A 23,956-nucleotide genomic window follows, 5' to 3' on the forward strand; every position below is an offset into this window, starting at 1 on the left:
CAACAAGGGATTGAGAAAACCTTCTCAACCAAAAGGGGGAAAAGTGAAACGAGACAAAACAAAATGTCAATGGCTGAGAGATTCCAAACAGAGTCAAGAGGTTATCCTGAAGGTTATTCTTACACATTATATAGATGTCACCCTTTTAGTTAAGGTATAATGAAGAGTCTGGAGGAATCTTCCTGAAAATGTGGAGCTGTGTTCTAGTAGCCACGTTTCTTGAAGATGATTGTATAATGATATAGCTTTCGCAATGTCACTGTGTGATTATGAAAATCTTGTGTCTGATGCTCCTTTTATCTACCTTATTGACAGGCAAGTAAAACCTATGGATTAAAAATAAATAAATAACAAAAATTTATTATTTATAAAAAATAAATAAATATGGATAATAGATAAATAAATAAATCACTGCTAGTGATCAGTGAAGGGGAGGGGAAAGGGGTATGGTATGTATGAATTTTTTTCTGTTTCCTTTTTATTTCTTTTTCTGAATTGATGCAAATGTTCTAAGAAATGATCCTGATGATGAATATACAACTATGTTATGATATTGTGAGTTTTCGATTATATAGCAAGAATGGAATGGTCATATGGTAAGAATGTTTGTGTTTGTATGTTGTTATGTTTAATAAATTAATTAATTTTAAAAAATTAACCCATTTTTAAAGTACCTGAGGCTGTAGAGCTGTGTTCCAGTAACCAAGTTTCTTGAAGATGAATGTATAATGATATAGCTTTTGCAATGTGACTGTGTGATTGTGAAAACCTTGTGTCTGATGCTCCTTTTATCTAGGCTATGGACAGATGAGTAAAGAATACGGATAAAAAATAAAGAAATAATAGTGGGGACAAAGGTTAAATAAATTGAGTAGAATGAAATAGTAGAGGGCAATGAAAGGGAGGGGTGAGGGTTATGGTATATATGAGTCTTTTCTTTTTTATTTATCTTGCTGGAGAGACACAAATGTTCAAAATATGATCATGGTGATAAATATACAACTATGTGATGATATTGTGAGCCATTGATTGTACACCATGTATAGAATGTTTGCATGTCAAGAATGTTGTGTGTTTGTTTGTTAAGGTTTACAATAAAAATATATATTTTTTAAATTAACCCATTTATCCTCATTGTAATCACGTTTGGAGAGCGTTATTATTATTCCCATTTCACAGATGGAACTAAAGCTCAAAGCAATCAACTGGCTCAGACACAATTTGTAGACCTCCATTGTAGGTGGCAAAGCCAGGAATTAGACTTCAGGTCATCTGGTTTCAGAGACCATGCTCTTAACTGCTACACAATGCTGCCTCTGTGAAGGCCAAATGGAGCCAGAGCGTGGAGGATCTTGTAAGCCAAGCCAAGGAGACTCCCTCCCCTTGTCTCCTTTCCTCAGACCTGAGGTCTGCTGTATGACTCTCACACCAGCGGTTCTTTAGGACTTACTCCGTCAGCTAACAGACTCATTGTATCACCACGACCCTTTTACATAGTTGAGATTATAAGCTTTGTGAGGGCAAGGGCCCCATCTGTCCTTTACACATTTGTATCCTGACACTAATAACATGCCAGGCATGTGGTAAACACATAATAAATATTTCTGAAATAAATGAAAGAAAGCATCATCAAGTTGACTCAGGCTTCAGGTGTCAGATTTCTCAGAAAGGTAAGACATATCAGAAATTGGAGAATTTTCACCCTTATAAATTGTTACATTAAAATTAATAATATCTATAAAGTAACTTGAGCTCTTTGGCAAAGAGAGTCCTTATTGGGGTTTCATAGCATGATAAAAAAATTTTAGCAATCAATTTGCAAATTAGTTAACCCAAAATCAATTTTTTTTTTAAACATGGACAGGCACTGGGAATCGAACCCGGATCTCTGGCATAGTAGGCAAGAACTCTGCCATTGAGCCACCATAGCCTGTCCCCAAAATTGATTTTGTGAACTGTCTTTTGCTAGTGTATATTATTCAAGTATGATCGCAAAACATTCTGGAATTGTGCTTAACAATGACTCTCATGAGTCATTTGACTTGAAAACTGATCTTCAACCTGGAAAAGTGGTAAATACTAGCAAAGAAATAATTGCAAATATTTAAAGCCTAATTGGATGAAGTCTGATCTGAGTGGGAGTAAGGTGCTGAGGGAAAGAACAGAGCTGGTAAATGTGAACAAAAGGGAAGGTGAAAAAACACTAAAACAATGCCTATCTCAGAAATGGCAGGAAAAGGGCTGCTGAACAAACGTCTCCTGAGTGCTCAGGGGAAAGCAGGGGTGGGGTGCCAGGGCACAGAGGGGACTTGATTTCTCTTCACTCCCACAGCCCTGAGGACTTCAGTGGATTCAAAGGACAAGGCAGACAAAAAGGAGAGAAGAGCCTTGAAGGGGTCTCCAGGAAGGCAAGGACTTCGTTTGGTTCATTGCTCTGCCCTGGAGTCTGCATTGTCCTGGTTGGCTCCTGGCTCCTCCTAGGTGCTTACGCATCATTTGTTGATTGAATGAATGAATGGCATATTGCATGTATTGCATCTGCTTTAAAATCTCAATTCCCCATTTTACTGGCTGTGTGATCAAGGGCAAATTCCTTAACCTCTCTGAATCTGCTTTCCTCTTTTTCAAATGATAAAAATACTGTTGTACCCATCCCATAGTACTGCTATATGAATTAATGGGGAAACATATGTAAGGCATTTAGCACAGTGCTTGGTACATTGGGAGCAATCAGTGTTAAGTGCTTGTTGTTGTTATAATTATTGCATTATTATTAGGGGCTCTTTGCTGCCACTGTATTTGAGGTTTGGGCATTACCTGTCATCCATTCTCAGGCATCCTGGTTCCCTTTGACTAATGCAAAGTATATGTATTTGAATCTTTGACTTTCATGTGTTTTATCATCATACTGATTTTACTTTCCCCTTAAATATGGACATGGTAGGACAGTGGAGATTGTCCATTATGCTGAGCAATTTAGTGATGATTTTGAATTAATCTGTAGAGGGACTGATGGTGTAAGGGCTGGGCTTTGGCTTGAGTCAGGGCCTACTCTCACTCCACCTAGGGTAGGGCTGAGGTTAGTTCTGAGCCCCTCTCCCTGCTACTGGCCATCTGGGAATGGAGCTGGGGACAGGGGCATGGTTTCAGAACCCCCTGGGCAGCCAGGGACTGGTCCATTCAAAGACATATGAGTGCAGACTCTGTTCCAGGAAAGGTGTGGGATAGTCTCTACTTATCACAGGACCACTGTGCAGGGTGAGCTGTCTGGGACTGATGAGCTGCTCCTCCCACTGCCACTCTCCCTGGGACAAAGGAATGGGGAGGAGTTGATGAGCATAAGGAAGTCCAGGGGGGAAGTGGGAAGGGAGAGCATTTACGTGGACAGGCGGGGGTCAGCATAGCTTCAGCAATGGAAGCCAACAAATCAAAAAACCCCCTTTTTCCCACCTCTGTTCCAGGAGTCTAGAAAGTGAGACTCAGAGGTTCATAATTTGGAGAAATCCTACTTGTCTGCATAGGCCTCTTTCAACCCTGGGAAACAACAGGGGGCTGGCTGGCTATTTCAAGCAGCCTCTCACCAGGAGCCTCCGGAAACCTATAAAGTTTCTTACCTGCCTTTCCAGGTTGCCTGGGTTCAAAGAGGCAATTTCATAGGAGACTGTAATTAGGAGTTTTATAGTTTTTGTTTTTCTGTTTTGGGGGGTTTTGTTTTTGCTCTCTGGGAACAGAAACCTCCTCCCTTATAGCACGCAGTATTTGTTGAGGGCCCTCTTTGGGTCAAACACCGTGGAAGGCACTTTTTACATTACTTTGTGTTGTCACTCACTGCAGCCGATTTGGTGTCGGTTTGGCCCTATTAGCCCCTTTTTATTAGAAATGAGAAAATCAGACTCAAAAAAGTACATAATTTTCCCAAGTTCGTTTGTAAACCCAAAAGACTTGAAAGTAGAATTAAATAAGTTCGATGTCTGAAATGTATGTGGGATGTAAAAGAAAAGGTGAAATCTAAATCTGGAAGGTGGGTGCTGACGTGTAAAAAGGGAGGACCGTGGGTGGAGGACGGCATTGGTTAAGCAATTTTATCTAGAGATCAGGTCGAGGTGTCTTCTGAGCCCTGGGTTTTGAATGATTCCTATCCAAAGTTAGTGTGTGAAAGAAGGGGCCAGAAAAGATCTTGAATCTCCATATAAAATAAGACGATGGAGCCCTCAGAAAAAGTGGTTCTGTTTGAAAAACAAACAACAAAAAAAAGAATAAGATGTAAATATAAGATGTGATTTTAAGAGAAAAAAATATATATATATGCATACTGAGTGAAATGTGACACTGAATAACAGAGTGTGAACCCACAGTGTCTACCCACATTCACAGGCACTAACATTAAGAAAATACCAACAACCAGAAGACACGGGGATGCCATTTATGGATAAAAACTATTTAGCAGAATGAGAAGCCTCTGAGTGAGATTATTACTCCTTTTGGGTCCCTCTGGGAAGTAAATTAGGTGTTTAAGGAGGTCTATTCACCTCTTTTCTAGCTCCATATTACATTTACTGCAATGACGATAATGACAGGCTGCCCTTGGCTTCCAAAGGGGGCTTTCTCACCTCCAGGCACTGAGCCTCCCTCCTAGCTGTGAGTGAGATAAAGGCTCAGGCCACACTCGCCTTATCTTTAAGGAGGCTGCAAGCAAGTTGGGGAGACAACACACAGCCAAGTGCGTTTGTGCCAGGTAGGAACATAGTAAGTTTATGGGAGTTAGGGGTGGGGGCGTGGTTTGCAGTTAAACTACCTACAGTTGGATACTTCTTTATTCAAACATTCATTCGTTCATCCATTCAGTAAGTAGTCATTGGACAGGACTCCGGCCTTCTGTATGCCAAACAATTTGAATAAAATGATGGATAAGTCAGGATCTCCAACCTGAAGTCTAGGGAAATGGAGTTGGGATGGTCAGTTTCTTTTGGGGGAACTGAACTGTCCTCCTGAGCCCTCCCAGTCTCTGGGGCAAACAACCTGACAACCCCAAACAGGCATTTTACTGGTGGTAAGGAACAGTGTTAGAACAGAATTTTTCTATGTTTAAAGTTCACTGAGTCTCGCTCAGAGTTTGAAGCTAGACACAGGCTTTATTAGCACCCTTGTCAAGTAGAGTTAACCCACCCAGACTTCTCCCAAAACCTACTTTGAAAACAATCATAATGGGATAAAATTTTGGAATTGAGGATTAGCAATGATCAGTTATACTAGGAGATTTTACATTAGGTTAAGGGTTCCTAAATACAACAATAATAATGATAATGGTAGCATTGGTGTTTTGCAGGAACACTGTGACATATGTACTAAGTTTATCTCCTTTTATTTATGGGTGAGGAAACCGAGCCTCAAAGTAAATGACTGTAACTGCCCATGATCACAATAGCAAGGAGCAGAGGCTGGCGTAGATCCCAGATCCAGCTACGGGTCTATGTTGTCTCCTTTGGTGATTAGAGTCCAATAGTTACTGTTAATATTTATAAAGATGTAATAAAATCTGTATTTTTTTTTAAGTAGCCTATGGTGATGAATTCAATAGGCATTTGCCCCCCACCCACTTTAGCACTACTGGTAAACTCATGCAAATTAGAACACAGATTAGCAATTCGAATTTTTTTAAAAATTAAAATGGGTTAACGAATAAATTACTTATTTAATAAATGCTCTTTCAATATAGGGGTGCTCCACCTTGGTGGAGAGCCAATAATTCATTCCAAGCTTCCCATTTCCAGATGAGGAAACTGGAACATAATGAGTTAGAGTTACTCTGAAGAGATTCATTTGAGAGAGAAGAGTGTGGGGTGTGTGCTGGAGAAGACGATAGAAAAGTGAATCAAGATGTTCTTTCATCTTAGATGCTCAAACCAATTCAACTAGACAAGGTATTTCTTGTGGGCATAAGGCATTTCCAATTCAAGCTTGAAGTGCATAGGACACCATCCCTTTTTTTCTTAAATAGTGAACTGTTGTATCAAATGGAGGGTAAACCTTGGTAATGAATCTTGTCAACCTTACTTTAAGAAATCCCTTGGTTTTAAAAAGAAATTCTAACCTGAAGGCATCATTATTATTCAGATGTGTGGAAGCCAGCAGCTTGCTGAGATGAGAACACAGAATGTGGAGTTAACTAGCTGCAGAGGTGAGAAGGGCATACTTACTTCTTCGTCTTTTTTTTTTTTTTTAATGCCTTGGAAAACCTACACCTGTCAAAAAGAAAAAAAATCCCCCCTTTTAATCACATTCAATTATATAATTCAGTGCTGTTAATTATGTTCATAATGCTGTGCTACTTTCACCCCCATCCATTACCACAACCATTCCATCAACCTCAATAGATGAGGTTGTATATATGTTATTAGAACAAAAAATTAAGAAACCGAACAAAACATAGGTAGGACTATATAACATAAACAATACCCTATTGTAAATGATGGACCATAGCTAACAGCATAATTTGACAAATGTTCCTCTGTGAATTATAACAAATGCACCACACTAATGCAAGGTGCTAATAATAGGAAATTGTATTTTATACATGATTTTTCTGTGAACCTACAACTTCTCTAATTGTAAGTGAATAAGCAAATAAACACATAAATAAAAAGATGTAAGCTTCTGAAATGGCAAAGACCCCACAATGGTCTATCTGTGCTTAGGTCTCCATTAAGCACTTCTGAGCACTATTGTTGACAAGAGTTCCTTTCTTTCCCTCCCATCTGATTAATCACTAGTCAGTGAATAACAACTAGACTGGGGGCTCCTTCAGGACAGGAGCAAGTTGCCTTGTCATCTTGATCTCCTTAGTGCTCAGGAAAGAAAGCCTGAAACATGTAGGTGGCACAGCGACTGCTGGATAAAGGGTTGAATGAAAAAAGGAACAAATAGCAACCATATCCCCAGAACTGTTACATGCCGAGGAGACGGAATCTTATATCCATAAAATTTGGCACCTGTCCTTAAGAAGAGTCTAGTCTAGTTGGAAACTAGAAACGGACACCTCTAAGAAGTGTCCCCTGCATGGCAACTTCTCTAAGAGCAATGAAAGTTCGGGAAACAATAGAGGAAGATGGGAGAACATGGGATACTTCCTTGGCCTAAGAGCATGAAGAGGGCTTGGACAGGGGTTGAGGGTTGGTTACCAAACGGAGAGCAATATTAGAAGTATTGACCAACTGGTCAGTTTATGAAATACCGAAATGCCTGCCCCACATTTGTTAGAGCAAGAAATTGCTAAAGAGCATGCCCCACCCCTACCGTTTTTTCTCCCTGAAGTGGAGATAAATATAAATATAGCCTCACAGAGAGAGACAACAAACATTGCAACCTAATATGCGCACCATCTAAATCAAATAAGGTCTCTTTTGAAATGCAAACTGTGAGCTTGCTTTCACATTCACTTATTTATGGAGGGCCTTTTAGTGCTAGAACTTTGTTAGGTACCATGGGGGTGGAGGTGGGGACAAAGATGAGTAAAATTCGGTCCCTATCTCCAGACGTTTACAGCTCGGTGGTGGAGACAAACATGTACACACAAGTCCTTACAACAGGGGGCAAAAATGTGAATACAGCATTATAGGGGTTCAGTTCCCTGAGATATTGCATGGAGATGGTGCGGAAAATTAGAAAAGTTTTCCAAATGATATGATATCTGAACCCTTTAAAAGAAAAATAGAACGTTTATTTAAGGCAACAGCCAGAGTCAAGGTTCTAGAATCCCATCGGGGTGGGGGATGATATGCCGGCCAAACAGCGGTCTGGTTTGGCTGGAGTGCAGGGTCCCCAAGGGGCGCAGTTTGGGATTTAGCTGGGTGTACGCCCAATTACCCAAGCTGGGACCAGGCAAAAGGAAGCCAAGCCTATACTTCAGTCCGCATCTCTGCGCTTTGGACTTAAGCATCTATTAGGTCCCTTTTAAAATTCACTTCTCCTCTCCTAAAGGGAATTTTAGCAGTCGGGGTCGGGAGAGGGGGGCCATTTCCTAAAGTCGATGTGTTAAGTTAAAGGTCTAAGAAGCGGTCCACGGGGGATTTAAATCGCACACTTAAGGAGCAGAGAAGGAAGCGTGGGAGAGGCGGGGTAGGGAGAACGCACTTAACGACAACAACCTCCAAATCGTAGCAGCTCCTGGCGGGACAGGCTGCCTGCCAGAGCCGGGAGCCGGGCGCCAGCGGCCGCCACAGACCCGGGCCCCGAACTAGAGGGCAAGGGGGAGAGGAAGAGAGAGGGAGGTGGGGAGGGAGGAAGGAAGCGCGAGAGGGAGGGAGGGAGGAAGAAAGGGAGGGAGGCGGCGTCATGTGATCCGCTTCCCTGCTCCTTTAAACGTCCGCAGGCGGCGGAGCGGCCACAATCACAGCTCCGGGCACTGGGGGAGCCCGAGGCGGCCGCGCCGGGGGAATCCGTGCGGGCTCTTTCCGTCCCGGTCCCATCCTCGCCGCGCTCCCGCCGCCCTGAAGTTTTGCAGCGCCCGGAGAGGAGGCGAGAGAGGAGGGAGCGTGAGAGGGGAGGGAGCAAAACGCACACCCTAAAACATTTATTTTAAGGAGAAAAGAAAAAAAGGGGGGGGCAGGGAGACGCAAAAATGGCTGGGGCAATTATAGAAAACATGAGCACCAAGAAGCTGTGCATTGTTGGTGGGATTCTGTTCGTGTTCCAAATCATCGCCTTTCTGGTGGGAGGCTTGATTGGTAAGTGCGAGAGCCGCAAACTTTTCCCCTTTCCTGTCTCTGTTCTGGCCCCTTCCTTCCCTCTTTGCCTCTTGGGCTACTTGTTACAGTATCACTGCCTTGCTTCTATGATCTAATTAGTCCGGCTATTGTGCTTAAGAAAGCAGAGCTCCATGGGGCTCCGTGGGGCACAATCCAGTCTAGTGGCTAAGAGAAAAGGAGGGGGAAAAGTTTTGGCCTAGTTTCAGTATCCACTTGAAAGGAAGGAGGGGGGCTGGGGGTAGGAATCTTAAGCATGGCGACGGATCGGGCGAGGAAGCGCTGGGTTACAAAGTTGATTGCTCGCTCCCCCACCCCACCCCCGCTTTTTCCCGCGTTCCCCCCCTTTTCCTCTCGGTTCCCTTCCAATCAGCTCTCGGAGGGGAACGTAATCGACTTTATTAGCAACAACAGAAGAGTCGGGGAACGGCGCCCGGCGCAGACCCGGAGCCGGGTTACAGGGGTCTGGTTGCAGCCTGTGTGAATGCATTTGGTCGGGTCCGCGAGGTGGGGACCGGCGTGCATCTTGGGTCGCGACCCTAGCGCCCTCGGCTTCTTCGCCGCAGCCCTTCGTCCCTAAGCCCCTCTCTCCCCCCTCCCCACCTCCCCGTGACCACGGACAGGTCCGGGCTGTGGACTGCGAGGCGGGATGCGGTGGGGCGCGGTGGGAGAAAGTCCTTGGCTGGCGCCGCGGGAAGTTGGAGAGGTCGCGGTGGGGGGGGGGGGGGGGAAGCGTATCCGAAAGGTGTTGCTTTTGGCCTCCTGCCCTTTCGCGAATCTCCCCTCCCCCACTTCTTAGAGCCCCAGGAGCCGGTGAGCCTGGAGTTCCTGGTCCTCCCTCGGCGCCTACAGGCCCTCCTCGCGTCCTCCACGCACCGCCACCCGCCGCAGGTGACAGCTCCCGCCCGGGAAAACTTCCCCTGGGAAAGCACCTCCTTGACCCCTCCGAGCCAAATAGGCTTCTGGACGGTGAAGACCGTTGGACGGACCTTCCACTCGGAAAAATTCACTTCCTCTCGCTGCCCGTCCATCCTCTCCATCTCCATCCGTCCTTCCCGCTTCTCCATGCACTCGCGATCCACCGCCCCCGCCCCCCCCCACTCCCGTCGCCCCCAATTTAGGACATCTCGGCGCAAACTTTACCGCGAAACTTTGCAGCCTGCGCGGGTGGAAGGTTCAACTTGCTTACTTTGCCGCTTTGTTAAACTTTGCAGAGTGGAGCTAGTCCATTCCGGGCGTCCCTTTGCGAGGGTTCGCGCGACGTGGACTGCGGGGGAACCGTCCGGGGGGCGCGAGCTGCACGGGCTTGGACATCTCAGGTCGTGTGCGTGGCGTTTTCTTCCAGACTTAGGCTTGATGGGAACAAATTAAAGGGAGTCTGGTACTGAAAAAATCACTGTAACATCAAGCTAATTCCCTTAAACAAAGGAGAGTGGGAGAAGCTTCCCCGAGAGAGCGTGTCTTTCTCTCTCCGTGTTGTGTGTGTCCACAAAGCATAAAGGGGTTCAGAGTTTTTAAGCTCGTGCCTTCAATTTGGGCCAAACAGCTTGTTCCTTTTATTTTTGGAAACCTCACCATCAACACACACTCACGCACGCACACACACTGAATGGTTTGGCTTTCGTGTTGCGAGCTCCTGTTTGGCTACGTGCAACCTCCATGTTTCCCTGTATTTGATTTTTTCTGAGGCTCTTAATACCTCTTCTGCTGGGAGCTGAAGGCAGCCTTCCCTGTGCCCTCACAGTGATTATGCAGCGGTTACAATTACACCTCTTGTCTCCCTTGATGAGCAGTTGCAGCTAGATGCCATTGGATCTTGTGTGATTTCAGTGGCAGACCATAATTAAAATTTCTTGCACCTTGTGCTTTCAGAATTAAATTGGCCTATTATCCCTGTCTGACCTTCATCCTCTTTGAGGTTTTTGCACAAGCAGTGAACCATTATGCATAGTTCCCTGGTGTTTGTTGGTGTGTGTTTCTTTTTCCTTTTCTAAAGCTGATCTCTTAGCATTGAAGAGCCCATTATCCACTGTTGTAGGTTTCCTAGGGCACTTCAAGAACTAGAATCATTTCTGGAATTCTCATGCTGTGGTGAAGGTCTGTGGGCACCTGTGAGTGGCTGCTGGACATTAGAGTTGCTGTAGAGGCGAAACACTTTGGATGGACTGGTGTAAATGGTGCGAGAGTTTGTTTTGGCCTTAGAACTTGGTTAGTAACCCGTACTTGATAGCAGCCTTAACAAATCAGTAAAAGATCCTAATTATAACAAGATTTCCCTTAACAGATTGCTTTAGTTCCAGCCTTTCTTGAAAAAGATAAATATCCGTCCTCACGCTTCTTAAGGTAGTTGTATAAATGGACTGCTTAGCCCCACTTCCTTTTTTCAGTTGCAAAGGCTATGTCCCCAGTTCTAATCTAAAGACTGAGCAGATCAGATCCAGGCCACGTTAGACACTTTGAAAATGTCTTAGCCTTTATCTCTTGTATTTGGAGAGTAATTTTTTTGATCTTCATAAAAATCTAGGAAATTGAGTATGTTACAGACCCAAAAAATGGGGAAAAAAATATATCAACTAAAGGTAAGCAATATGTTTCCTACCAAGCTTCCTTAAGCTGGAAAGCAAATGAAACTGAGCTAAGAATTTGAACTTTAACCAAGCAGGCAAGAGAAATCAGTAGTTGAAGGAACAGTTTGCAGGATGAAAGTAAAGTTCAGAAATCTTTTTCTTCACTCTCCCCACTGAGAAGAGAACTCCTCCACTGCTCAACTCCTCTGCTATTTAAGAAGTCGGGTGTCCGGGTTGTGAAGTGTCTTTCTAATACATTTGCAGCAGGTCAAATGAAAAAGTGAAATCTTGATTGTGAACTGCCTATAAATATTCTTTTTTTAATCACTTTTCCCCCTCATGAAAGCAAACATGTCAGCTTGGGAAGGAGACCATCTAAATGACAAAGCTCCTGCTCATAAGGACACACAAGATACACACAGAAAAATATAATAAAACAAGCCCCAAACAATAATGACAAACCATGTGCCCCTAAGTGACTAGGTAAATCAGCTTAACCAACAGGCTTCCATCTCCTCATTGCTAGATTAATAATTTTAAGGTCCCTTTCAGTTCTAAGATTGTATGACTTTTTCAATACTTATAGAGTTTTGTATAATATTGAGACTGGTGGGGTTTTGCAGCCCTCTAGGATTGGAGAAAATTTAAACATTAGACATAAAACAAATAGTAGGGATTGGGTTTTGGCTTAGCCTATTTAAATATTCTTCTATAACCCAATGGCCTTTTTTTTTTTTTTTTACCAATTTTTAGAAATCGTGCATTCAGTGTCATTATACTGCTAAATATCTAATGAGATTCTGCAAAAAGACTCTTGAAAGCAATATCTTATGTGATAGAATTTGAGGTATTTAAAAATTCACTGACTTTGCCATGCTTTTGTAAAATTTTTGAGCAATGATAAAATCAGCCATCTGATGAGTTCTTATTTATTGAAAGGTCTCTTAAGTGGCTAAACTTCTTTAATATTTAGAATTCATTTTAAAATTTAAGAACCCCTGCAAGAAAATATAAAGATATAACCTAATCTTGATCCTCCTTAAAAATGAGTCTACAGAATTTTTTTTTTTTTTTAATTCCCATTGACTTCATGTTGGGTGGATTTAATTCATGGAGAAACAGCTGCAGAGATGGTTGGTGGAGGAGGGGAAAGAGACCACTTATCCTGAAACAAGAGTTCAGTAGACTAAAAGTCATGAACTTGAATCCCTGGCCCATAATGTGCAACTTGCTCAGCCTCAAATTAGTCATGTATGGGGAATGTAATGGTTGAGAAAGCACATCACTATTCCCACCTGTTCTAAAACTTATGGTGTATAAAAATCAGGACTGGATGAATAGAAAATTACTGTATTATTTTAAGCATATCCACGAATGAGAATGTCCCAAAGTTGGACTCCAAAGAAGTATCAACCAATCCCCAATTTATTTCTGTAGGAAGATTTGCTGTTTCTTTCAAAAGCTCACTTATGTGAGTTACCTTTTTAAATTTTTTTCAGTGCCGAGACCACAGTATATATGTGTATAAAATCAGTTTTCTCAATTTATTACATGGGTTTATCTACTGTCCTTTCATTGTATAGCCCATAGTATTGTGCTGTTATTGTATTTTAAGTGGAAACTTTCGATGTCCTTATTTGTGGTCCATTCATGTGAGTTTTTGTTTCTGCTACAGTTGTTTATTTGGAGAGTTGAAGAATTTTAAGAAATTCAACAAAATTACAGTTGTTTATAGTATATAAGAATTTGTTCCTCTATGCACTGGGTTTTAAGTTTACTGTGAATATTTAAATAGGCTAAGCCAAAACCCAATCCCTACTATTTGTTTTATGTCTAATGTTTAAATTTTCTCCAATCCTAGAGGGCTGCAAAACCCCACCAGTCTCAATATTATACAAAACTCTATAAGTACTGAAAAAGTCATACAATCTTAGAACTGAAAGGGACCTTAAAATTATTAATCTAGCAATGAGGAGATGGAAGCCTGTTGGTTAAGCTGATTTACCTAGTCACTTAGGGGCACATGGTTAGTCATTATTGTTTGGGGCTTGTTTTATTATATTTTTCTGTGTGTATCTTGTGTGTCCTTATGAGCAGGAGCTTTGTCATTTAGATGGTCTCCTTCCCAAGCTGACATGTTTGCTTTCATGAGGGGGAAAAGTGATAAAAAAGACTGTCTTAATGATGCAATAGTTTATCTTATATTCTGCACAGTTTAAGGGTTGTTGGTGATGAGTAAGAAACACAAATTAGTCTTTGGTTGATGCTAGCCCATATTTTTCTGTATTTGATTCTTCTTTTTATTTTTTAAAGTTTCATACCTGATTCAAACCATGTCATTGTTTCTCTTTGTTAACTAGCAGAAGTATCTAATGTAGTTTGTAGGAATACTGTGCAACCTCACAAATTCTTCTTGCAGAAATTTGGGAAAAATTTTAGTAATTCAACTTGCATTACTTGACTTTATAAAATGAAACTACTTGGTTATTGCAACAAAATCATGTTTATGCTAACAAGCTCTAATCATTCTGTCATCTAATCATTCTTTTTTTACGGCTTGTCTAGCCTGCTATCGAAACTTTCCTTTTTCCCTATTAAAAGTGAGGGATATTTCCTGTAGATAATAGTGTTATGTGTGGCTTTATGAGATTTGCAAGTCTGTTGCCTGGAACCCAGATTAGACTTCAGGCTGCCTTTAGCTAGTTGATATTTTAAAATAATTTGGCCTTTAGAATTTTTTATCCATATAAACTGAGAAAAGATATTCTTACCTAATCTTCCTTATAAAGGTGTTTCTATGGAGATTTAGAATTTGCTGAGATTGTGTGAACGTCCTTAGGTTTAGAGCTAAATGTGTGCTATTTGCCTAATTTGCAAAATATTTGTTAGAGACTACTGTGTGCCCAGATTAGAGCAGTAGCTACTGGCTGGTTGTTGGGAAGGAGGGGGGTTTGGAGCCTGGGTAAACTAGGGTAGAAAAGTGTCTTTCTTAATGCAAGTTTGCCAGCAAAAGACTTCCTTTATGAGTTTTCTAGAATCAAGATAACTCTCATTCATTTACTGGGAATTTGAGAACATATGAAATTAGAAGCCTTGCTAATTATACAATCAGAAAATTATATTCGTATTCCATATCTTGAAATAAATGTCAATAAAATAAGATGAAGGATGTATAACATGTACGGAATATGTACTGTGTGTGCCAAACATCTAATTTAATTCACACAAAAGCCCTCCCCATTGGTATTGTACCCATTTTACTGAGGTAAAGGGAGGAGCAGAAAGGTCTAGTAAAATTGCTCAAGGTTATCTAACTGATAAGGATCAAAGCTAGGACTGAACTCAATCTGATCACTCTAGTGATCCCCCTCCCCAGCTCCCCAAACCTTGCTTTTTGAGGTCTGAATAAAAATGGTTTGAATGAAGCAAGACATAATGAATAACACTAAAAAAAGCAAGTGATTTCCCATTTTTAATCATCGGGTAAGATCACAAGGAAAGAGATGAAATATGAAGATAAATTAAATGGAGTCCAGCTGTACATACTGAAGTAGTGCCTTGCCAAGGCTAAGGGAGGATGCCTTCTTTGAGAAAGTCTGCGGATGCCAGTCCAACCAGTTTCTTACAAGTTCCAACCAGACCCCCTAACTGTATGAATAGTCCAATTGGCTGAGCAACCCGGTTCAGCAATCGTGTTTGAGATTCTGCTACTTTAAATATTACTCGATTTTATTTTCTCTAGTTAGTGGTTTTAAAGTGCTTATGCAGTTATTTAAGCCAGAACTTTCTTTTCTACTTTTCAAAGGAAGAAGGGAGAAGGAGAGAACTGAAGTTGTAGAGGATTTTAGAGGGTGCAAACTGGCAGTGATGTTGGAGTAATAGAGAAGAGCCACTTACTGGAAGTTGCAAATTCTGTTTTTTCCAAAGGACCCTTTTTGTTTAAATACACACCTACCTGTACATAATGATGAAGGTGTTCCAAACCAGTGGCTCCGATGAATAGCCATACTGACATCATGAATAGGTACATTTTGTTCTTTGGAAAAAATGCTCTATTGAAGATTTGGAGCCCTCAATTTTGTTAGAATATCTAAAAGATGATAAAGGAGAGGGAGCATCAAGACATGAAACTATTGTGTCTATTTAGGTCTTCTTTCTTCTCTGAAACACTATAATGGTGGTCTCATAAGACAAATTTTCCAGATAGTGACGGGTCCCAGAGAAACTTTGCTGATGGAGATGGGCATTTGGGCTAGAGAGGAGTCATTGAAGCATTGAAATTTAAGGTGATAAAATGTTTGGCCAATTTTCCTTCTCATAATAGGGCTATTCTGAGAGGACTGTTAAATTACAGAAAAGAAAGAGTCTCATATTTTACAATAGAAAAATATGCTTAAGTTATTTAGCCTTTTATTTCCACCCCCCTTCTTGAACCCCTCACATTCCATTCCTACTTAAATTTTGTAGGGGGATGAAAGCAATAATCAGTCTTACATGCTTGTAGCAAGATATTTGGCTTACTACCATCTATTGCTTTGGGAGGATTTACTGGGTGACTATGGAAAAGTTTTTGATGTGTTGATTCATGTAATGCTCATAAAAGCCCAGAAGAACAGGTACTGTTACTTTGTCCAATTTTCAGATAAATCTGAGGCTTGTTTAAGGAACTTTTCTGAGCTTTCAGAAATAGTAAAAGTGAAAGCTGAAACTCAAGCCCCTAATGCTTGGCTGATTCCTAAACCATGCTCTTAAGCCTAATGCCACCGTCCTGTGGAGCATTGTTCCTTCAATGGCCTTGGGAAACAAAGGATCCCTCATGATGAAACTGATTCTACATGGATGAAATGGAAGACAAAAGCTTAATCTCCCCACTTTCTGCTTCTCCCCCTTCCCCAAACTGCTCACTCTCATCACTGCGTGGTTACTAACTACTGACCTACTTACCTCGTAAACTGAGGATCTACATTCCTAATAAATGTTAACCTTTCACATCAGCCATTGTACATGTTGGCCAGTGCTGGCTGGGGTGGGCTGAACCTTAGCAAATTATACCCCCAAATGAGGTGGGGAGCCCCAAAACAAATGAACAGGATAAATCATGTTCAAAAGAACCATCCCGAGGAGGAAATCAGCAAAGCATGGCTTATAGTTGTATCTGAAGACTTCAGAAAGACAGACCTATTGGATGCTTAGTGTTGTACATGATAGGTCCTCGGTGTAGTTGCTGAACACAGGAGGTGGGGGGGGTGTCAGTGTGACAAAGGGCGTAACATAAGAACGCTAGGTAAGAAAAACTAAGGCCTTTGTAAAAATATAGGAACATCTCTTCAAAACACAGCTTGTACCTAGCTTTCTAAAACCTACTTCCGATGGTACTCTCCTTCCTCCAAACTGAGTTAGTGTTTTCATCCACTATGACTTTCTATCCTGGGTCTCTTTCCCTTTCCAACTTCATTCTATTAATGTTCCCTAGCAAAGGTGCTGTTCTTCATTGGCACACAGGAATTATAGGATTCTCTTCTGGTTAACTCCCTGAATTAATTCAGAGGCTCTTATCCACAGATTCATATTTCCAAGAGAGCAGAGGTAATTGAAAGAAGAGGCCAAGTTATTACGTTTGTTTTGGCAAAGCATTATGATTTTTCTTTAGGAAGACGGTAATGGGTCTGTAAATAGTTGACTCAGTTTTTTTTTTCCTCCCCCAAGCTCCAGTTTAATAAGGTTGAGCTTGTGAGAGCTGGTTGGGGCCAGTTAACTGCTGTCTTGATCCTGACTGACCTTCTCCCCCCAAAAAGAGCCCTTGGTCTTAGGGCGGTTTCATGTAGTGGAAAGAAACTTGGCTAAGACTCTGCAGAAACCTGTGATTTCAGTCATCTCAGGCAGGTCACAAAAGCTTCTTGGCTGCTTCCCTTAATTGTGACGTGGAACGGAGTTGTCCCACCTCATGGGGGATTGTTGTGAGGATTAAATATCTCTGGAATCTACTCTCTGCAGGACATGTATCTCCCTGAACTAACCCCACCAGAGATGTGATTTCCAAAGGACTTTTCCCTGAAACCATCTGCTTCACCTCCCACCATGGTTCCTGCTTTTCTTTCTCTGTCTTTCTCTGGGTCTTAAATCTAGAGGAACTTAAACATGGCGTTGTTTATTATCCATTCTTTTTCTTCTTTGTGTCACCACCACTTTGTCAAACACTTTCAGATTCAGGCTATAGCAGGGACCTCCGTCTATGGATCAGCTGAGGCAGAAAGAATGGAAATGGCCCAAAGCATTCCTCAGTTTCTGTGTGAAAGTGCAGGGAGGTCATCCTGCTTTCTGAGATTAATTCCCATGTTATAATCAAGTGTCTCATAATGAGCCTTTTGAACACTTTAGATATTAGTATTGTTGCAGAGAACCACTGAATAAGCATATAGGTCCAAATTGTTCTCCTAAAACATGCGCACTTTGCTCCCAAGGAATCCCTCAGGCTTGCACGTGGTGTCTGTTTCTTTTTGCTTTATACACAATTTTAACAAAATCTGGTTATGCCATTTTTTAAGTCCAAAACAGTTGGGACAATTTGCCACAGGAACTCACAGCAGAGGGAATAGGAATGGGGCAAGAAGACAAAGGAAGGGGATTTATTAGATGTCACCATCCAGAATAAGAATGTCCAGGATTCTGGGACCTCTGGGAAGTCATTTCACATAGGAGTAGCATCCTTGCTATATTATGATATTATAGGCTAATATAATTATTGATTCTACTCTAACCCTGTACGGTTTTACTATTTTCCACGAGTGCAGCTATTCGAATCCACTGTATCCGTACACTTAGGTATTATTTGGCCTGAATGGAAGCCGTGATGTTGTCAGTATTAAATTGCAAAGATGAAAAAGGCTTTGGAGACCACCTTGTCCTACCTTGTTTTAGGAAGAATCAGATTCAGGAAAGGGAAGTGATTCAGTTCACACAATGAGAAGCAGAGCCACGACTTAAACCTGTGTTCTAACACCTGTCAGAGCTCCAAAGGTATATCTTCTTTTGAGTTTCAACAGCAAGAACATCTGATTTCTGTCTGACGCCATAGACAGAAAATTCCCAACTTGAGGTACCTTCAGCTCTGTTAACTTTTCTACTACTTGAACATAAAATAACGATAACTTTCTTTTCCTTCTTGCCTTTGTAGACTTAATATTCTTAGCTCATCTGTTACAGAGCAACAGAATTATATACAACAATTAGGCTGTTCTAATGTGGATTTTAAAAAATACCACAGAGTTGAAAAACACACACACACACACACACACACACACACACACACACACACACACACCTAAATTCTTGCCTTGCTTGCTAAGGGTGTGGTATGCTCCCTCCCTCGGGCTCAGGGAGATGTTGTAAACTTAAAACTCTTAAAAACGCATACACACAACTCAGTATGGTCCTTACTTACTCAACCCAACTCCATGTAATTAGTTTTAAGGCTTCACCAGTCTGAGGCTTCCTTTGACTAAAAATCCGTGACTAGCTTTTGTGCTTTCAGGGAATGTTTGTGGTGGGCATAATTCTGAATGTATGGTGGGACTGGGGGAAAACAACATAGCCCTATATATTTTTTGTCTGATTTGTAAAAGAACTGACAAAATTCCTCATCCGTAGTCTGCCGTTTCATCACTTTGAAGGTAATAGTAAAAGGAAATTCATATTGCCAAAATAGGACTTAAAAGGTTGAGGGCCTCAGCGTTTGCGACTGAAAAGCATATTTTTTGTGATTCTAGAGGGGCAGGTATTGTACTTTAATTCTTCCTACTTTGCCTTTCTTTTCGTTGAAGGCAAGCAGAGTCCCAAAACATTGTGTTATTCTGCATTATCTGATTGCCAAGAAGCCCGTCTTTAGCCGTAATGAGTTTTGACTTTTAAGTCTACTTAATATGCTTGCCTTCAGGAGATTGCAACCAAAAAGTTGGGCCCCATATTTTATTAAATGCAGCTCTCTTTCAAGGCAGATCAGGCCTGTTTGAGGTCCTGTGCCTTTTACTGTGGTTCTTATATATTTTATCTGCTCTCATTTAGGTTGTAACTTGCCCGAGAGCAGAATGCCTCAAATGTGGAAAAGACACGTCCCTACATTCCTTTCTCTTTTCTGTTCTGTTTAACTAGTTCTGGCTTGTGTGAGATGGACTCCTAGCTTTGCCCCTGCGTGCCTCGGCTAAGGGAAGATATAGATAAGATTTTTTACTTAAGTTTGAAAAGACTGTATCTCGGACTTTGCTGTCACCTGTAGAATATCTGCTTCTACTTAAAGAGAACCAGCTTCTTCAGAATTGTGAGGGGTGGTGGGGTTTGGCCTGTAACAAGCAACTCTGGAACCTTCAACATCCTTTTATTCAAAGCCTCACCCTCCCTATTTTACAGAATTTGCAGGTCCTTGAGAGTGCTCAATCTAAATCCCCAGCACTATTCTTTGAATATGCCCAAGCAGAGCAGAATCTCACTCTTTGAAAACATGGCATTTCTGGATAATAGTTGATGCAAGAGAAAGAAATAGGATAATTTGTAGATGCTCGAGATTTTTAAGACTTAGAAGACATTAAGGTCACCTTTCAATTAATTGTTTTGTTTTTAACAGATAATCAGAAGAACTCCCCCATTACCTTCCTCTCCTCACCACCCCACACTGTTAAAAAAGAGAAAGCAAGTATAGTTTAGGGGAAGTTGAGAGGCATCTTTGGGTTTTGGACAAAATCAGAATTAGTATGTCAATGGGACTGTGAGATCCCTGGGTAAGGATTTAAGTTAGTTAATGATAACAGCTCTGTCCATGGAAGTTATTAACTTTCCCAAAATCTCACATTAAATCACTTACCCCACTAAGCAGAAATGTTCTAGTGATTTTGAAAGTTGTCTGTTGATAAGTTGAGCTTATTAGAGGATTCCTAGAAAATAAAATAACATGGTGTTGGCTCAAGATTTTCCATATGATACTTCCGCTCTGTGATAAACCTACTGATTCTTCCATTCAAAGAGATCAGCATGAGGTTTTATGGTTGATCGGTGGGTGTGATATGGTTTATTATCTGTTACGTTCAAATTGGCTTTGTAACCTATTGGTGTGAGCCTCAGTTTCCCCAAGTAAAAAAATTCTGGTTCACAGAGAGGTGGTAAGGTTTAAATAAGAGAATCAATATATGCTAACCCCCTCCCTGAAGTAAAAGTTGCCCTGACTATTTCTGTAAAGGTTTCTCCCACCCCCCACCCCCCACCCCAAAGTCATCCTGTGACTGGTTGGGCCCATGGCAGGTTATTTCTACCTTTTAATATCTAAAATTAAACTTAGAATCCCAGCAACTTATGACATCCATATATTTGGTAAATTAAAGTGATTGACTTCTTTTTGATTTAAGTTATTAGTAGTTTTCACCAAGGTCTAATTTGAATTTTAAATGTTTCTCTTTTTAAATGCTAGGCCCAATTTCATGGCTCCTTATAGCATAGATAAACCCAAGTGGCAAGACTTTTAAATGGATAGCACTCATTTCATGGAAGACATAATATTCTATCTATGGTTGCTGCAAAGCAAATCCCAGTTGTTCTTCTTTGTTTTACATTATAAAATTGGAGTCTTCATCCATTGGGAAATTTTTTTTTTTTGCTTCCAGACATAACATAAGTGATAAAGACATTTGAAAGTCAAGCTTTGAGGGAAAACATGATCTTTTTTCTTATGAAATATTAACCACATCTGAAACATTAGCTTGGATTATAGTGCTATATAAGAAATTATGAATAAAAATAATGATTAAAATATTACGCCTGTAAGACTCTAAGCAGCACGAGAGAACGGGTGATCTAACTTGGTCATTTTCATGTGCAGTTTCATGTGCAACCAGAGAGTAGTGCAGTATAGGTATACATTAATATTTCATAAATAATATTTCATAAATGCCTTGCACTTTGAACCCTAATAGAAGTAGCTAAAATACTTCAACTTTAAGGTCTGCCCTAAGATTTTTAACATTAGGTTCTGGGTTATTCTTTTATAATTTAAATGAGAGGTGGTTCTCATTATTCACCTGAATTTAAAAGATGGCTTGTAGTGTTTCGGGAGGGGGTTATCTCGTTGATTAGATTTGTACAATTGTGTTATTTTTGGAGTTGGAAAGGGACCTTTTCCCATTATATTGGAGAATCTAGAGGTCATGGTGAGAAAATAAAATTTGAACTGAGGTTCCTGATCTTTGCTGGAGAGTTTTGTTACTTTTATGCCTGCTGATAATGCTAACTAGCTCTTGTGCCCCGTCTAGATATTTGGTCTTTATTTGGCCAAGAAGGAAGAGAATTGGCTGTGGCTGGTTGTCTGAACTGGCTGCTGAAGTTTGGTGAAAGGAAAGGAACACACCCAAGTATAAGCCTCTCCAGATTTTGGATATTCAAATGGGGGATGCTGAATGATAATGAAAATCTTGTAATTTACTGTCTTTAAGAAATAAATATGTTTCTTCTGGCCAGTGTGGGTTGTTTTGAAGGGGCGTCTTTTAAAAGAAGATCACATAGATCCCTTGATTTTCCATAATGGAAAATAATAGAAATAATTTCCAAAGTTTTCCCCTTAAGAATTTTGTCGATTTCTTTACGGTTATGCTTAGAGATCAATACAGTTTTTATGATACTAGTTTTCATAGCTGCCGTTGACAGGAAAGTGTAATAAATGCAAACAGCCGCCTCTGCATTCCATTGTGTTCAGCCTGTGGGTCGGGTGGGTGGCAGAGAATCCATGCGCACCTTCTCCGGGGTTCCTAAACGGAGCTGAAACATGCGGTGCTCCATAGGTGCCTGTGGCTAAGAGAAACCTGGGTCTTGTGAATGTGTGAGCTACTTGGAGATGGCGGAACAGAACTTTCAGAAGCAGATGTAAGCTGAAAGGGAAGGAAACTAAAGAAAAGGAGAAAACCTTACAAAAGCTGGGCTTGGCATCCTTGTCGCCCGGCTTTCCAGCTGAGGATGGGAGTAGCAGGAAGAGGGCATAGAGTGAGGGGAGACGGAGGCGGTGATGGCGAGAACACAGGCGCGGGAAAGGAGATGGTAGCTCCTCCTGGCCTGTCATCGTGAATTCCTTCTCTCTGAAACTGGACGCTTTTTCTTGTGAACTTATGTACTCCTCTAACAACTGTATAAAAATCACACCGGAAGTGGGAGTTTGCGGTTCTAAATGCAAGCAAGAGCTTTGAGGTTAAAAAAAAGGGGGGGGGGGGGTTCTAACCCTGGCTCTACCAACTTGAACAAATTAATCTCAGAGCCTAAGTTATCTCATCTCTCAGACGGGTAAAATTGGAGTAATAATATTTGTTGTCTGGTGATTCTGCCGTGAAAGTTAAATAAGATAATGCATGAAAAGTCCTCAGTACCGTTCCTAGCAAACAGTAAACATGTAGAATACGTGAGGTACTATTTTATTGATAGTTTTATTCTTTTAACCCAGGAGATAGTTCCTGCAGGTAAATACCCGGGGGTCCTTTGGGAGACTGAAGAGGAAGGTTCTACGCTAGTTCAGCTGTAGATGGTTCCAGAGTCAGGTATATGCTCATGGTTTAGATTCAAAACTGCAGGGACTGGAACAGGTATTTTGTCCCCTCCTGATTTTTTATTTATTTTGAATAATAATGTAATGATGTTAGAGGAATTTAAAAAAATCCTTCTGAACTGGGCCAATCTAATACAAAAATTCTGTCAATTTTTTACTTTTCATAAAAGAAATATAAAAGCTGAGTTAGCAAACGCTCAAGTTTATGCCTAAGTTTCTTCTACCAATTGCACATTTTCTGGAAATTCAGCATCAGACCCTCCTTTCCTCCTCGTAAACTCCTCTCTAATACTTAACTCAATATTGCTTGTTTAGCCATTGAACCATGGGAAATTCATTTTCAAAATCTGCTTAATTGCTGTGAGACTTTTAATTTGCTCTGGATGACGGTGCTAATGTCTGGGAACTGGGACTGAAGCTCTCCAAAGCTGTTAATTCAATCAGCCTCTGTGCCCTTGCCATGCCTAATGAAGGAGGGACAACCAGATCCCTCTCACAAAGAGGCTGGGTCCCTCCTGACCACCTTGTCAAAGATGAATACGAGGGGCCCCACAGTTAGGAGGAACACTTGGGGCAAATTACCAGGGTGTCAGTCTACATTATCCAAAACCCGGGGTCTGGATGTTATTATTCAGTGGGTTTTATGTAAGACCCCAGCGTTTTGAGTCACAGGTTTTGTGGGCGTGTGTTCACTCCTGCTAATCTCCAGAATTCTTCCATCACTGAGGTTCTGTTGTGGCTCTGTCTATAATCTGTAAAATCATAAACATCACCCCTAGACTATTGATATTCCCATTAACCACTGAAGTTTTCCATGGCGAGACTGGTGAAAGCTTGCTCTGTCCTCATGATAAATTAGCTTGTTTATTCCTCTTCTGCTTATTTCTATCCTGCTGTTGGTTAGTGTAATGAAGCAGAAGTCCATTGTGTATGTTCATTGGGTAACAATCCTCTGGCACCAAAGGGGGTAATTGAGTAGAAAGGCGAATGCTGTTGGTGCATGGGAGAAGTTAACACCACATGAGGTCACCAGGCTTCAAGCTTTAATCAATGTGGACACAATGCAATTGAGATTTTGA

The 23,956-nt window shown here is 41.2% G+C and overlaps 1 protein-coding gene across 1 annotated transcript in view; it reads left to right on the top strand.

The window, feature by feature from the left end:
- Positions 1-8,346: 8,346 nt before the first annotated feature.
- The window catches only part of WLS (Wnt ligand secretion mediator), a 112,529-nt gene continuing 96,919 nt past the window's right edge, over positions 8,347-23,956 (top strand). The window contains exon 1 of the mRNA XM_077120645.1: positions 8,347-8,723. Coding sequence (XP_076976760.1) covers positions 8,618-8,723 — 106 coding nt within the window. The 5' untranslated portion in view covers positions 8,347-8,617. The remainder of the gene's footprint in view (positions 8,724-23,956) is intronic.

Source organism: Tamandua tetradactyla, chromosome 11 (assembly GCF_023851605.1).
Source record: "Tamandua tetradactyla isolate mTamTet1 chromosome 11, mTamTet1.pri, whole genome shotgun sequence".
NCBI classification, from domain to species: domain Eukaryota; kingdom Metazoa; phylum Chordata; class Mammalia; order Pilosa; family Myrmecophagidae; genus Tamandua; species Tamandua tetradactyla.